We start from the raw sequence: 17,784 nt of genomic DNA, 5'->3' as shown, positions 1-17,784 counted from the left end.
ATAATATTCAAATTATTTCTGTTATATAATATATAAGGTTGGACATACTTAGACAAATGTTGATTTTAAAATGAATCTTTTGTTAATAACTACTTATATAAAATTATTAAATATTAATTACCTGATGAAAAGTTTTACCATTTCATTGTTTTAAGTAATAAATAAAACATAATTATTTTTTTAATAAAATACATGGAGAATAGGTTTCTTTCAATGGATTTTCACAGTGAACTAGACTTTAACAAAAAAAAAATTTTCTCTTTTTTTTACAAATTTTTTTCCCCCAATTTTAAGGGGATGTAAAGGGGGTGCGGACTATACACGGCCGTATACGGTAACTGTAAATAGGAAGGGTGAGAGAAAGACAATCACAGACCTCTGTATTGCACACAAAAGTTTGTAAGCCATCCAGAGCCCCAGAAAAAACTGTCTAGCAGAGAAAAGATTTGTAATACTCTGCAGGAAATCATTGACCCTAACAGTCTGATACTATCTATCACTACAGCCACCTGTATATAGGTAATTAGACACAGGTGTCTACAATATTGAGAGAGTAAGTATACAACCAAACAGTAACAGTGCATACAACTTAGTAATTAGGAAGGGTCTGCAAAGAAACTGTTTGTAAATAATAAATTTACCATAAATTAACTAGGTGCTCCCATGGGCCTGTGTCACTCATCTGGCATTTTCGTCTGAAAATTATACAATGCAACAAGATTATGTATTGCAAATACAGGTTTGCTAAAATCTGTCTTCCTGAACACTTTAGGTGGACCAGGTTTCTGAATATCGATCATAGTTTTGAAGATTATAAACAGCAATGAAAAATGGGTTAAAAAAGAGGCTAAGAGTACCAAAGGGACATTCAAACTCACAAGTAAACCAACACCACCATGGCTCAAAAGTCAAAAAACAAACAGATAAAGTAATTGTGAATCAAGGCCAACAAATCTTGCAAAAAGTAGAGAATTTCATTCCTTTTGACTGTATAAGCAGATCGTTGTTGTCTAATCATTTTGCTGTTCAGTTTTATGCATCTATTATAGTTTTCAAGATGTTAGGTAACAAGACCTATATAAAGGGTCTGGAATTTTAGTGTATCTATCTTAATTTTCCAAATGTTAGGTAACTAGAGGCTCTAAAGAACCTTTGTAGCTCACCTGCATCTTCAGCCAAGGCAACTTTTCAGTAAAAATCATCATACAAAGAGAAATAGCTCTATACAAGGTTAACTGACAATTTCAGCCATATTGAGCTAAAAATATCATATTATTTGTTTTGCTAATTTATAAATGAAGGTAAAATACTGGAACAATAATTTACTTTTAACAGTCAGTTTGATTCATTAATGTCAAAATAGGCTAAGATAATCACTTGCAAGTGAATAATTTGACCTTACTAAATCAGTATTCATGTGACCTTCAATTTAACCTCTTAGCTAGAGATGGATAACTTATAAACTCGGTGTATTCAGTAAAGAAAAAGAAGTTTACATTAAATGTAAAATAAAGTTGACTGATTTGATTTACAAAAAACTTATACTTATAAAAGCAAAAACGATGATAAACATATTATTTTAATCTATATGATAACAAACAGACCAAGAAAAATCCAATTGCACAGTACCTATTTATGTCTATAGTTATGTTTATATTGGGTTATATGACTGTTGACATCCTTCTAAGGTCACCTCAATGGTAAATTAAATGGTGTCTAGACTCAAATACACTCAAAATGCTGATGCATATTATCAAGTCTATGCATTGTGAATAGTTTATTCTTAATACTTTTTTATATTTTGGATATATTATTTAAACATTACATTCTAGTATGTTAGAAATCAAATGTGATAATTTGAGTCAAATTGGTAATCATGAATTTGACAGTTAATGTCCCCTTTAATATGTAAGTTAATCAAAATATTCAGTTAATATAGTACAGGGCCAAACAATCTCTATATGGAAATGAGATGTGCCACAGCTAATGCCACTGCATTTTCCAAATAAAACTAGACTAAAACCAGTGATTCCATCAAAAAATTGCCTTATGACAAACTAATAAAATTGAGAATGGAAATGGGGAATGTGTCAAAGAGACAACAACCCGACCAAAATAAAAAAAAACACAACAGCAGAAGGTCACCAACAGGTCTTCAATGTAGCGAGAAATTCCCGCACCCGGAGGCGTCCTTCAGCTGGCCCCTAAACAAATATATACTAGTTCAGTGATAATGAACGCCATACTAATTTCCAAATTGTACACAAGAAACTAAAATTTAAATAATACAAGACTAACAAAGGCCAGAGGCTCCTGACTTGGGACAGGCGCAAAAATGCGGCGGGGTTAAACATGTTTGTGAGATCTATACCTCTAACCAGTGTAGAAAAGTAAAAGCATAACAATACGCACATTAAAATTCAGTTCAAGAGAAGTCCGAGTCTGATGTCAGAAGATGTAACCAAAGAAAATAAACAAAATGACAATAATACATAAATAACAACAGACTACTAGCAGTTAACTGACATGCCAGCTCCAGACTTCAATTAAACTGACTGAAAGATTATGATTTCATCATATGAACATCAGGCACAATCCTTCCCGTAAGGGGTTTAGTATCATACCATCATAACATATATGAGAAGAACATAACCCGTGTCATGCCAACAACTGTTTTTAGAATAAATGTGTTTAGTTCCGACGCAAAGACCTTATCAGTGACTCAATATTAACGCCAAAATATGCAATCTTTAATGACTTGACAACAGTATCGTAATTATATCCCTTCTTAATAAGTCTATTCAAAGGTTTTGTAAGTTTATGAGGTGAATACTGACACCTTTGTGCTTTATAAAGAATATTTCCATAAAAAATTGGATGTGAAATACCTGAACGTATAAAAAGTCTGCATGTTGAGCTATATTTACGAATGATGTCTTTATACCGATGATAAAATTTAGTAAATGTTTTGACTAGTTTGTGATATCGAAAACCCTGGTGTAATAATTTTTCAGTAATACATAAATTTCTCTCGTTAAAATCTAAAACATTGTTACATACACGAGCGAATCGTACAAGTTGAGATATATAAACACCGTAAGATGGTGACAAGGGAACGTCACCATCTAAAAACGGATAATTAACGATAGGAAATGAAAAATCATCCCTTTTATCATAAATTTTAGTATTCAGCTTTCCGTTAGTGATATAGATATCAAGATCGAGGAAAGGGCAGTGGTCATTGTTAGTATTAGCTTTATTTAAAGTGAGTTCACCAGGATAAATTTCATTAATATACATACTGAAGTCGTCATGATTGAGAGCCAAAATATCATCCAAATATCTAAAAGTATTATTAAATTTGTTTATCAGATGTTGTTTTGATGGGTCTTTGCTTATTTTTGTCATAAATTGTAACTCGTAACAATACAAAAAGAGGTCCGCAATAAGTGGTGCACAGTTAGTCCCCATTGGAATTCCGATAATCTGACGATATACGGAATCCCCAAAGCGAACAAAAATGTTATCTAGTAAAAATTCAAGGGCATATATAGTATCAAAGCATGTCCAATTAACATAGTTTTTTTGTTTATTGCTACTAAAAAATGACCTAAAAGAGTTTGAACATATATATTCACATTCTGATTTTTTGAATGCCCATTTAATTAGGTGTGTGAATTTTTTCTTAATGAGAATGTGAGGCAATGTGGTATACAGGGTAGAAAAATCAAAACTTTGAACAGATTCAAAATCACCAATATAAGCATGCAATTTATCAAGTACTTCCAACGAGTTCTTGACACTCCAAAAGTAATTTATTCCACTATTTTCGAAGGCCTTATTTGAACAATTTATTATAAGGTTTTTAATTGTACCAAGTGTGCTGGTAAGAATAATAGACAATTTAGTAGTTGAACAATGGCTTGAAGACGAAATAAATCTATATTTGTAAGGGGTTTTGTGTAGCTTCGGAAGCCAATACATAATTGGAACTTTCATTGTATTTGGCTCTGCTTGTAAAGCGGTGGCTAAAAGTTTATGTTTGTTACAGATTTCGTTTTCTGAAAATGGAGTCAGTTGGAATGTTGGTGAATTGGTGATTTCCTTTTTCAGAACCTCGATGTAAAATTTACGTCAAACAATAATAATATTATTAGCAGCTTTATCGGCCGGGACAAAAACAAATTCCTTGGCTAGTTCTTTTAGTTTATGTTTGATACGAGAAATAGGTTTATTGTGGTTATTGTTAATAGTAAAATGTTCTTTAAAATGTTGAATACGTATATCAACTATCTTCATTACTGAATTAAAAAAAGAGTCCAAAGATTTTTTGTCAGCTTTTTCCCGTTTTATCCATTTCATACAGTAAGTATGGAGTGAGTCGTGGATGATATTACGACACTCATTCCAATTAATAATTGACGGGGGACGATATTTAGGTCCTTTACTGAGAAATGATTTTAACTCTCGGTCTTGAACGATGTTAAGATCTCCTGTTATAACATGGGAAATGGGTCCATAAATATATTCGGAATTACTGCAATTACATGAAGTAGGTGTATTTTCACTGATATTAACATCTTTACACAATTGACTATAATTAAACACAAATTTCCGGGTAGATTTCTTGTAAATATAACAAATAAGAGGTAGCTCAGTATTGTCAAAATATCCAGGAATTTGTTCTTTAACAGAATGGTCGTTAAATATACCGGCAATATTTACAAAATCAAAGCCTTTATTGACATACTTAATTTTAATAAAATGTTTTTTATGATCTTCAGGGCGATCAATTTTGGGAAATAATTTAGAATAACAATATGCCATAATAATTTGAACAATTTCATACTTAGGACTGCTATATGAAATTGTGTTGCAATCCTCCAAAATTTTATTTTACTTATTAACCGGTAACGAACAGAGTTTTGTTAACAGATAATGTCTGCCGTTGTTTTTTGAAATAGAAATTAAGTCCGAAATATTGGTATGATTGGCCCGAAATTTTCTTTGATTGCGATTTGTTCTACAACCGTGAGAACGGTTTTTACGAACAGTTTTAGAAACAATATCCAAAATGTTAACGTGTGAGAACGGTTTTTACGAACAGTTTTAGAAACAATATCGTGAGAAAATAATACATTTTTGAGGGCACTGCAGCAACTGCAACAGCATATGATACCTAGGTCTTGCTTTTTGACTCCGTCAAGATGAGACAAAAATGGTCAAATTTTACATTAAAGGACATTCACTCATTCACGTATTAGTCTGACTGTTTAAATGTAAACTTACGAAGGTAGATCTCATTAATATGAACAGTTCTGTCTATTTCGTAATTTTTCTAATCATAGCAGTTTTTAAGATGAAAGACAAAACTGGCTTTTTACCCATTTGTTCTAATGTTAACTATGTCAACCATATTTTTTTGCAGACAGGAACATTAGATACTAGTTTTAACTTGATACCTAAATAAGGATTGTGGCCAAGTTTGATTTTGTTTGGGCCAATAGTTTCAGAGGAAAAGACTTTTGTCAGATATTAATCAAAATACAAAAAGGGTAAAAAAAATCATTTAGTACAATATCTCCAATCAGGAGTCTTATCACAATTTCAGCTTTGTTTGACTTATTTGTAGATATTGTTTTTGCATTTTAAAGTTTCTTGATCACGATAAAACACAAAAATGAAAACAAATTTTCCAAGGGCAATAACTTCTATAAGTTGTCTGGCAGTTTTGAAGGAGATCACATCATTCTGAACATTTTTGCCTTATGTCTGATTTCTTCTATTGGTTGCAGTTTCAAATATTGAAGAAAACTGGAATTTGACCCGTTTTTATTCTAAATCTTGTCCAGCTTGTTGGTTGATGGACATTAAGTAATGAAAAAGCTCACTTGGACCTTTGGGCCAGCTGTACTAAAAATAAACCCCCTCATGAAATCCCATATGACACTACTGTAAATCGTAAAATATCAAATAGATCAACATAATTCCTACTTACCCAACAAATATCTTGTATATCATCAGCACATATTTGATAGGACACCGACTGGTCTTGTCTTGGATAGGAGTATGACACATTATAGTTCATTCTGTTGGAATGTACTGCAAGCTTTGTTAAATAATCCAAAATATCAAATACTTTTTTACAATTATCGATATATAAAATCCAAAAATCAACAAATACACAATAATTTAAGATCAGTTTTGCAGAAGGAATGGTAAGAAATTTCAACAATAATTACCATTTAATACATTTTCAAACTTATGAGAGAAAAAAACATAATATATAAAACATATATATCCAAAGAATAGTCATGTACATCTGCAGAAAAAACTCATCTAGGACATAATGAATCAAATAAAGATGCACCAAATCTCCAGCTATGAAAAAGAAATCATGTAAGTCAAGATAATTTGATAAATAAACTATGGTAACTAGCAAAAGTATTTCATTTGATTAAGAGCAGAAGTGATTCAGATATTTCAGAAAGAGAAAATCATTTGCACACACATTATACATTTTTTTTCAATTTCATTGGGAAGCAAAAGTTTTATCTAAAGTATAATTATGTTTATAAGCTCTTGTATTTTCTCTGCTTAAATTTATATCACCAACTAACATAAGAATAATGAAAGAATGTTACCATAGTACTTAATTGAAGTTTGATTATAAAATGTTAAGGTAAGTTCATTTTTGTAATCATTGTTCACCATAATTTTATTATAGTTAAAAGATATTACACAGATTTGTTGCAGTTTGTAATTATAAAGGATTAGCCTCAAAACTCAAATTATGATAACATTGAATGTCGTCCATAAAATCAGAGCAGGGGCTGAAACTATTACAGCAACACTTTAATAATCTTTAATATCTTTTCTATAATGAAATTAGGTAAATTTTGATATATCAGTGCAACATACACTTATATCTAATATAATCTGCACTTTCCCCATAATTCAATGTTATTATAAAATTAATGAAGAACACTTTATATACTACAGAATTATCAAGACTTCTATCGTGTACAGCTGTGCTTCATTTAATTATCCAACATTTTATTTTCTCTACCTTGATACAACTTGCTTCACTTAACAAAAGTAAAAGTGCAAACACTTCAATATTTTGCTTGACAGCAAATCTGAAGTTCATTACTTGATGGAAAAATTATCTGAAAAATAATAAACACAGAGTAATGACATATAACATTCACCTAGTGAACCCATTTTTAAATAGGGGCAACTGGCACAAGAGCAGAGTTATTTCGTAGTGCATCTCTTTAAGACAATTAAAAAATTCTGCAATAGCTAAAAAGATTTTTACACTGTAGTGTACTACTTTTCAGACAAATTATATCAAAATCATAGAACAAAGCAACTTTCACCAGCTCTATTTAACTTAAAATATTGACAATTCTTTTTTGAGACAGTGTTATATACTGATAGTTCAGTTAGACATGTTTATACCTACATTTTTCTTTTCTTTTTTAACTTTACCAACTCACTATATCCCCTGATAAAGGGCTGCGCTTTAGCGCATGATAAGCTTGTTGCCCTAAAAGACAGGCTTAAGTTATTGTCCAAAAATTGGAAAATCCACCCATTTCTAAGGATAAAAATTCTTAACACGGAAATGTAAAATCTGAAATTTATAAAAATTGAAAGGGAGCTTACATCAATAGATATAAACAATTCACCAAAGTTTCATGGACATTGGTGAAAGCCTTTTTGAGTTATTGTCCGAAGTGTTAAAAATCCCCCCTTTTTTATGAATAAAGCCCCATAAATCCAAAACTTAAAATCTGAAATTTATAAAAATTGAAAGGGAGCTTACGCCAATAGATATAAACAATTCACTTAAGTTTCATGGAAATTGGTGAAAGTGTTTTTGAGTTATTGTCCGAAGTGTGGACGACGCAGGGACAGAGGGACGGACTTTTTTATGAATAAAGCCCCATAAATCCAAAACTTAAGATCTGAAATTTAAAAAAAACGACAGACAGACAACGGTATACCATAATAAGTCCTGTCTAAAAGACAACGGGCGTATAAAAACTCATCATCCGAAATGTTTTTTGACAAAAAGTTTTTGTCACATGACATTTCATACTTGTTATTTTATGCACTTAATAAAAAAGAGAGGGTATGAAAAAATGTGCAAGTTAAATTTTACTTTAACACTCCACAAAAGAACTATATTTGTAGACAACGAAAATGAAAGGATGATAAATGTGTCCTTGGACCGATGCTGACAACTGCCATTAATTCAGTTGATTATAATAGAATAATTATGTATGTGTCCTTGCAATTGGTTTCATGAATATATATATTGACGATAATGGGGCTTTGATAAACTTTTCATGACATTTATTAAAGTTGCTAAAATACTTAATTACTATTATCAGGAATTTACAACATTATACCCTTGATTATTCCAGTTTACGACATAAACACAAAATATATCAGTTCAACAAAACCACAGGACCAGTATCCGATAGCCTAGACAAAAAAATTATTGAAGTCCTCTCATTTAAGGGAAATGCATCCTTTTAGGAGTCTTTCTATGATTTCAGTCATGCAGATTTATTTGTAAATCTTGTTTTGCTAATAATTTTTGCCATATAAAATAGTGAGCTATAGATTGCTGTTTTTTGGTAATAGCAAAAACTGTGGAATTTAGCAAAATAGGCATGTCTGGTACAAAAATATAAATACTGCTTAATGATGATGATATTAACTAGAGGCTCTAAAGAGCCTGTGTCGCTCACCTTGGTCTATGTGAATATTAAACAAAGGAAGCAGATTGAAAATTGACTACAAAGTTCAATAACTCCTACAGGGGTCAATTGACCATTTCGTTCATGTTGACTTATTTGTAGATCTTACTTTGCTGAAAATTATTGCTGTTTATAGTTTACCTATATCTATAATAATATTCAATATAATAACCAAAAACAGCAAAATGTCCTTAAAATTACCAATTCAGGGGCCACAACCCAAAAACAGGTTGTCCAATAGACCACTTTCGAGTTCATCCGTCACCGGCAAAAACTCGTCAATTATGCACGCCTTTATGACGTCATTTACCAGATAGAGTGGCTCGCCTGTATCCCTGCACTATTTACGTTCATCAAGCGTCTTGGTGATCGTCTTTGTGCAGGATAAACTAGAAATAATGGTTGCTCTGTAGGTACTTACTGACAATTCCCTAATGACAGCAGTGTTGATTGTCAATTTTGAGAATTCAATTTGCCGAATAATTCGTACAATATAGAATTATAGTTTTCCAACCACTCGCTCAACATTGGAAGGAAGTGACGACGCCCCTAAACGCACAAATGACGGTGATAAAGGCGCGTATAATTGACGAGTTTTTTCCGGTGAGGGATGAACTCGAAAGTGGTCTATTCATCTTGAAAATTTCAGGGCAGATAGATTTTGACCTGATTAACAATTTTACTTCATGTCAGATTTTCTCTAAATTATTTGGTTTTTGAGTTATAAGCCAAAAACTGCATTTTACCCCTATGTTCTATTTTTAGCCGTGGCGGCCATCTTGGTTTGATGGCCAGGTCACCGGACACATTTTTTAAACAAGAAACCCCAAAGATGATTGTGGCCAAGTTTGGATCAATTTGGCACAGCAGTTTCAGAGAAGAAGATTTTAGTAAAAGATATATAAAATTTACGAAAAATGGTTAAAAATTGACTTTAAAGGGCAATAACTCCTAAAGAGGTCAACTGACCATTTTGGTCATGTTGACTTATTTGTAACTCTGACCTTGCTGAACATTATTGCTGTTTACAGTTTACCTATATCTATAATAATATTCAATATAATAACCAAAAACAGCAAAATTTCCTTAAAATTAACAATTCAGGGGCCGCAACCCAAAAACAGGTTGTCCAATTCATCTGAAAATTTCAGGGCAGATAGATCTTCACCTGATTAACAATTTTATCAAATGTCCGGTGACGGATGAACTCGAAAGTGGTCTATTCATCTTGAAAATTTCAGGGCAGATAGATTTTGACCTGATTAACAATTTTACTTCATGTCAGATTTTCTCTAAATTATTTGGTTTTTGAGTTATAAGCCAAAAACTGCATTTTACCCCTATGTTCTATTTTTAGCCGTGGCGGCCATCTTGGTTTGATGGCCAGGTCACCGGACACATTTTTTAAACAAGAAACCCCAAAGATGATTGTGGCCAAGTTTGGATCAATTTGGCACAGCAGTTTCAGAGAAGAAGATTTTAGTAAAAGATATATAAAATTTACGAAAAATGGTTAAAAATTGACTTTAAAGGGCAATAACTCCTAAAGAGGTCAACTGACCATTTTGGTCATGTTGACTTATTTGTAACTCTGACCTTGCTGAACATTATTGCTGTTTATAGTTTACCTATATCTATAATAATATTCAATATAATAACCAAAAACAGCAAAATTTCCTTAAAATTAACAATTCAGGGGCCGCAACCCAAAAACAGGTTGTCCAATTCATCTGAAAATTTCAGGGCAGATAGATCTTCACCTGATTAACAATTTTATCAAATGTCAGATTTGCTCTAAATGCTTTGGTTTTTGAGTTATAAGCCAAAAACTGCATTTTACCCCTATGTTCTATTTATAGCCATGGCGGTCATCTTGGTTAGTTGGCGGGGTCACCGGACACAATTTTTAAACTAGATACCCCAATGATGATTGTGGCCAAGTTTCAAATAATTTGGCCCAGCAGTTTCAGAGGAGAAGATTTTTCTAAAAGATTACTAAGATTTACGAAAAATGGTTAAAAATTGACTATAAAGGGCAATAACTCCTAAAGTGGTCAACTGATCATTTTGGTCATGTTGACTTATTTGTAGATCTTACTTTGCTGAACATTATTGCTTTTTACAGTTTATCTCTATCTAAAATAATATTCAAGATAATAACCAAAAACAACAAAATTTCCTTAAAATTACCAATTCAGGGGCAGCAACCTAACAACGGAATGTCAGATTTATCTGAAAATTTCAGAGCAGATAGATCTTAACCTGATTAACAATATTACCCCCATGTCAGATTTGCCCTAAATGCTTTGGTTTTTGAGTTATAAGCCAAAAACTGCATTTTACCCCTATGTTCTATTTATAGCCATGGCGGCCATCTTGGTTAGTTGGCGGGGTCACCGGACACAATTTTTTAACTAGATACCCCAATGATGATTGTTGCCAAGTTTGGTTAAATTTGGCCTAGTAGTTTCAGAGGAGAAGATTTTTGTAAAAGTTAACGCAGGACGACGACGGACGACGACGGACGCCGGACGCCAAGTGATGAGAAAAGCTCACTTGGCCCTTCGGGCCAGGTGAGCTAAAAATGAAAAAAAAAAACATTTTAATAATTAACTGATGTTTACAAAACCAAGTCTTGTACCTCTAGTGAAGTCCTAAGTCAGGAGCCAGAAGTCAGTTTCACCAAAAAACTTATGATTAAGATTGATCATAAGTCGTGAACAATTCAGTATACTTTCAATGAATTTTATTAATTAGTTTGTTTGAGAAATGACTCCTGTAATTCAGTGGTTGTGTTTGATTCATGTCTGTCATATTTGTTTTCATAAATATTTTTGTTATAAATGAGGCCTTATTCATTTTAGATCTTTTAGATCTGCCTAAACAATATAAGGTTTTCTTATAGTTGAAGGCCATAATACACTACAGAATCTGTAGTACAGATGCTATAATTGCTTATATCAAGTCATTTGTCATCTGGTGGAAAGTTGTCTCATTGGTAATCATATCACATCTTTTTTTCTGTATAGGCATATCAGGGACAATAACTCCAAAATCAGTTGTCCCAACCTTTCTAAAATATTCAGGATAGATAAATCATGACTTGTTGTAAGTCAAAAACTGTAAGCTTACCCCGATGTTCTATATCTGACAACAGTGAATATGTTGGACAAAACATCTAAATATCAGATACAATATTCATAAACTAGACACACAAATAAACAGTTACATTCACATAAAGTTTGGTTCAATTCATTCAATAGTTTCTGAAAGAGAATATTTTCAAAAAGAGAAAACAAACAATGATAACGGTAAAATGTTCAAATGATGCTAAGAGATGGCAAAAGCTCCCAAAGACTTTTTAGTCCAGGCAAGCTAAAATTGGCCATAAAATATAATTACCTGTAACTCAAGAGAAAAAATATTGCATGTCTAAGCCAGAAGCTGTGATTGTTGTTGGTTGTGGCCTGTCATCATTATTTGTTTATTGTGTTTAGCATAAATCAGGTTGTTATTTTACTCTTGAAAAAATTGTTTCTGAAACCTTTTTTAAGCTGACTTATATAGTATTGAGTTTTCTCATGGTTGAAGGCAGTATGGTGACCTTTAGTTGCTCATATCCTTGTCACTTTTTCTTTGGTGGACAGTTGTCTCTTTGCCAATAATATATAAGTTTTTTTGGTGCATAAGAACATATTTTGGCAAATAAAATCATACCTGTCTAACTTCTGCCATTCAATAGTAGCTGCATCACTCATCTTTTCTTGATATCTTCTGGTGCTCATTATTATCTGACAGGCATCAACCAGCTTTGTTCATCCCCTTGTTCATCATCTTTGATCATCATTTTTGTTTTTTATCTTTGTTCATCCACTTTGTTCTTCCTCTCTGTTCTTCAGTCTGTTTACAATCATGGCACTCACTACCTGGTTCATTATCCGTCATTATAATAAAACCATAAAAACTGACTGATGGAGTTAAGGAAGCTCGCTTGTCATGTTTTGGAATTTTGGACCGATTTTTGGAATCCTCTGGTTTTGTCAACTTGAATGCCTTAACAAAATTTGCCCGGTGACCCCCATTTTTCTTTTTATAATTATTTTACATGTATAATGATAAGCTGTCTGTTAAAGTCTTATAACATTTTAATTACTTTTGAATAGTTTTTGAGGACTTAAACTTGTCAATGATAAAGCTATGAAAAGTCAAGAGAGGACGTTTTCCCGCCAAAATTTCAATGGCTAATATCTCGAAAAACAAGCATGGTGACCTATCTAATTTTTTTTTATTTTTGGATTCCTTTATTAATCCCCTATCAATATATGCTAGTGTTTTGAAAAGTTAATTACTTTGAAACTGAGAAGCCAGCTCCCTTAAAAAGTAATTATTCATATTCTGATGGTCCATAGTAGATTTAAGATTTGTTATTTCATGTAACTTTCTGTAGACAAACATTCTTTTTTATACAGTCTTTATGTATGTTATTCTTGGGTCAAACATTAACAGCTAAGCTCACTGTTTTGCTTATCTGGAGTCTAGTATTAACAGTTTGGCTTAAATATATCTTTTGATGCGCAATACTCACCTATGCTATGCCCAGTTCTCTTCTGGAGACAAATACTAACTGCTTGGCTTTAATACATGTATCTTTATATGTCTAATATAAGCTTGCAAATTCATTCCAAACTGTAAATTAACCTCCTGCTATCTAAAAAAAGACCACATCAGTTTCAGGAACTTTTTTGGATCATCTTAACTCTATAATTACAACTTATTTTATTTTTAATATAACCTTGGTGTTATCTTATATATATTTATACACTTATATGGTGTGAGGCTTAGATTGCGGACCTGTCTCAGAGGTCCCAAAGGTTTCTGGTTTTTATTTTTCAGGTACCATTTAAGAACACTCAGTGATTTCACACATTTAAGGTATGACTGTACTGTTCCAAAATAGTTAGCAAAGGTAACAGATTAAGGTGTATGTATCATGTAGAAATACTGAATAGCTTTTCTCTTTTTTTTACAGTAAGCACTGTACATATATCTGGATTAACAGCTAGCAAAGGTACCAGATTATAGTTATAGTGTATGTATCATGTAGAAATACTGAATAGCTTTTCTTTTTTTTTGACAGTAAGCACTGTACATACATCTGGATTAACAGCTGTCAACCAAACCAATAAGTTGATGCATCTAGATCTACTTGTTTGATCTGGTGGCCTGTTTATCATACTGTCATCTACAAACAGACTGAGGTAACTGTAAGTCAAGTCGTCTGGCAGGTCATTAATATACATGAAGGGTCAAAACAGTAGATTGTTGAACATCAGATGCAGCTAAGTAAAATGTACTAAGAAGTATTTTCTCTATATAATCTATAGTTTCTTACCATTGTCAGTCTCTTGACACTAAACAATTTCATTAGTTGGCTTTTTTAACTAAGCCTAAGACCTTCTCCAAAATATGATACTGCATGTATAAGTCTTCATTCAAAGAGAGATAACCCAAGTTTATTTTTCAGCTTAATGATACACTTAGAATGAATGGTACTTTTCTTCCATAGTATGCTTCTTCAAAGTAGATTCTTTAATTTTCCTATGAATAAATATGATGACATTAAATACCTTACGGTAGATCATCGGTATGTTTTTAATATACTTTGCCAAAATGAAGATTTTACTATGCTCTTTTCAAAAATATAATAAAAAGGATGGGTCACCAAACTATTTTTCAAGCTATGAGTCGTTGAAAATTGCCTAAATTTGCTTAGAATGATCATGAAAAAAAAAAACATTTTGAGTATAAAAAAAATCCATGAGATAGAATTTTGAAATAAATTGTGAGAAGATAGGTTTTATAATATGTTTTAAGAAAAGAAAGAGAAAAGATGGCGTCACCGAACTTATTTTCTTGCTATAAGTAAATATAAAAAAAATTCCCTATCAGTCCAGTATATTTGGGCAAATAACTAGACTAATTATGTACTGCGATAGTACAATCCAAGATGGCGGTATACCATGAATTTACCTTAAATACAGGTACCACATGTGTAGCAGGATATGCTTATACCCTTCTGGGACAAATGTCATATGGGGTTCTTTAGTTTTCTATGTAGTGTTTTGTCCTGTTCTTTGACTTTTTGTCTAGCAATGATTTTCTAAAAACAAGTTTATAAATTTAGATATTGGTTAAAATAAATAAAAATATGGACCAATTCAAGTACACCTTATGGGTGTGCTTGACTTAAGTGACTCAGCACAAGGTGTTTTGATTTTCTACAAAATTCTTGATTTTATTTTCACCAAATTCAATTTTTCTTAAATGTTCAAAATGGACCATCTGTTTTATTCACTATCTTTGCTGTTTTGGTATTTCGTAATTCACATGGCTACAGTACAGAAGGGGTCATATGAACCTTAACTTTCAAATTTCAGAAAAAAATTAAGTACTGTTGTATCATACCTGTCAACCTGTGACAATGAAAATGCAAGTCATGACCTGCATTGAAGAATGAAATCTCAGGTCATAACACTAACAAACTTTTTCAGCTGAATTTCAGTATTAAGGGGACATTTTTCTAATTCAAAGTTTCCAAAACATGTTCACTTGGTTAAGTAATCTAAAGTTTAATTGTATGTTTCTGTAAGATAGCAGACACATGTAATGTTGTTGGCGTGGTGGCAGCAAGATGGAAAATAGTACAAGGTTGTTAACTAGCATATTGCTTGACATTTCCAATCTAAGTTTTTATCCAATCAACCCCCCTTTTTTTACCAATTGATGGGACTCCTTTTTGCGATAATGTCACTCGATTCATATACAAGAAAAACATCTCCAACTTAAATTCTCCTGCTGCTGCTCTCCATTCAAATCCACAAACTTACTTGTAACATAATAAAACAGCATTTTTTCTCGGTTGAAATTTCTTCTGTAACACTGAAGATAAACATAGAGAGTATTTGTTTATGTTCCGAAAGGATTTCCCGCTCTTTTTTTAGCTGAAATCTGGCTAAACATTTAGGATCATTATATCATACTTATGCCATCGATTGTCTAAGAACATTTTACTTGCATACGATTATAATTATTGTGATAATCTCACATTAAAATGATTAAATAAAATATTTTCACTATAACTTTAAAATTTATACATCATAATTGAAAAGTAAAAGACATCTAGATAAAATACAACAAAATATGCAATATAATAAGGGACTGAATAATTTTGTATAAATTTTCCTCTTAAAAAATTGAGAATTTATTATTAAAACAAGAGGCTAAGTCTCTTATCTGTAAGGTAGCAACCATTTGATTTTCAGGGGGGGGGGGGTTTCTGGACAAAATATTTTTTTTCGCGACAAGTCAAAAACAATTTTTTTCTTTCAATTTTAGCATTACATATATTGGCATCTGAGGGTGAAACAAACAATATTTTTTTTTCTCGGAATCAAAAACATTTTTTTTTTCCTCCAAAAACTGGAAACAAACCTTTTTTCCAAAAAAAACCATAGCCCCCTCCAGAAAATCAAATGGTTGCTGCCTAATTCTTTGCTTTAATTAATCTTACTTTTGCTCTTTTTATTAGAATATAAAAGATAACATCCAAAAACAGCAAAATTTATAAAAAAAAACACTAAACGATTTCAGAGACTTCAGACAGTAACCCTACAATGGATGATGGATACATGGTCCAATTTGTCTGAAAATTTCACAAGGATTAACAGATAGATTTTGACTTATTCATGACTTTAGCTCACGTGGGGTCAACTTCCTATTATTGGGTATACGGGGATGTACCAAAAATATGGGTCATAATTTTGCGAGATTTTATATAAAAATGACCCTCCTTTTTAACGACATCCTATATTAAAATGCATTTACGTTTGATAACGGTATATTGATTTGGGGAATGATCTACATACCATATATAAATATGCTATTAAGAATGTCAATTTATGTATAAAAAAATATGGGTAGCTGGTATAATTATGAATAATGAGTGATGATGAGTTAGTGCTTATATAAGCATGGGTCATTTTCTAAATATTGTATATAAGTATAGGTCATTCTTTCCTAAATATTTATATAACTATAGGTACTGAATTTCAGTGAATGTTATATTAAAATGGGTACGTTTTTTTGAGGCAAAAATGGCACACCCCTACCAAAACAATATCGAAGTTACCCCCCCCCCCCGTGCTTTAGCTCTAACTGTTATGGCTTTTAAAGGGAAGATCAATGCATTTGAATGGGGGCATGTAGTTGGAACCAGTAGTTTCAGAGAATAGTTAACGAACATGATGGACAAATTATTCAAAATTGTCTTTAAATGGCAATAACTCTTTAAGGGGTCAATTGACAATTTTGGTCATGTACCTTTTTTGTAGATCTTGCGTTGCTGAACATGTTTGCTCTTTACAGTTTATATCTATCCCAACAATATCAAGGTGATAACTTCAAATTAGTAACAAAAAAACTGCAAAATTTCCCTAAAATTACGAATTCAGTGGAAGCAACCCAACAATGGGGTGTTCATCTGAAAATTACAGGACTGGTAGATCTTGACCTTTTGAACATATTTACCCCCTGTCAGATTTCCTCTTAAGCTTTAAATTTTGAGATATGAGCCTAAAACTGCAATTGACTCCTACTGTTCTATTTTAGCCATGGTGGCCATGTTTGTTCATAAAAATATGCAATTGATCAACTATATAATTATTTGTTGTATGGAAGGATTGTAAGGTGTACATCGTACATGTCTGCCTGGCATGGTTTATATAACTTTGACCTCATTTTCATGGTTCATATGTCAATGTTTAGTTTTCTTGGTTAAGTCTGTTTCATAGAACTATAAGCAATAGGTCAACTATATTTAGGGTATTGAATGATTGTAAGGTGTACAATGTATTTCTCATATTAACGGTTCGTTTATATGACCTTGACCTCATTTTCTTGGATCATGTTATGTTTATGTAATATTTGTAGTAAAGCTTTCTACTTAGTACTA

General features: G+C 32.0%; 1 protein-coding gene across 4 annotated transcripts in view; it reads right to left on the bottom strand.

Moving 5' to 3' along the window:
• LOC134706887 (RNA-binding motif, single-stranded-interacting protein 1-like) overlaps positions 1-12,524 on the bottom strand; it is a 144,501-nt gene extending 131,977 nt beyond the window's left edge. For all 4 annotated transcript variants that reach the window (XM_063566232.1, XM_063566231.1, XM_063566234.1 and 1 more), the window contains exons 1-2: positions 12,492-12,524; positions 5,999-6,109 (exon numbers count right to left, since the gene is read on the bottom strand). In XM_063566232.1, the coding sequence (XP_063422302.1) occupies positions 5,999-6,109; positions 12,492-12,509 (129 nt within the window). In that variant the 5' untranslated portion in view covers positions 12,510-12,524. The remainder of the gene's footprint in view (positions 1-5,998; positions 6,110-12,491) is intronic.
• Between the last annotated feature and the right edge of the window lie 5,260 nt (positions 12,525-17,784).

This window comes from Mytilus trossulus, chromosome 2 (assembly GCF_036588685.1).
Source record: "Mytilus trossulus isolate FHL-02 chromosome 2, PNRI_Mtr1.1.1.hap1, whole genome shotgun sequence".
In the NCBI taxonomy this organism is placed as follows: Eukaryota; Metazoa; Mollusca; class Bivalvia; order Mytilida; family Mytilidae; genus Mytilus; species Mytilus trossulus.
The sequence above is the reverse complement of the archived record's forward strand: the minus strand, read 5'-3'. Positions and strand labels throughout refer to the sequence as shown.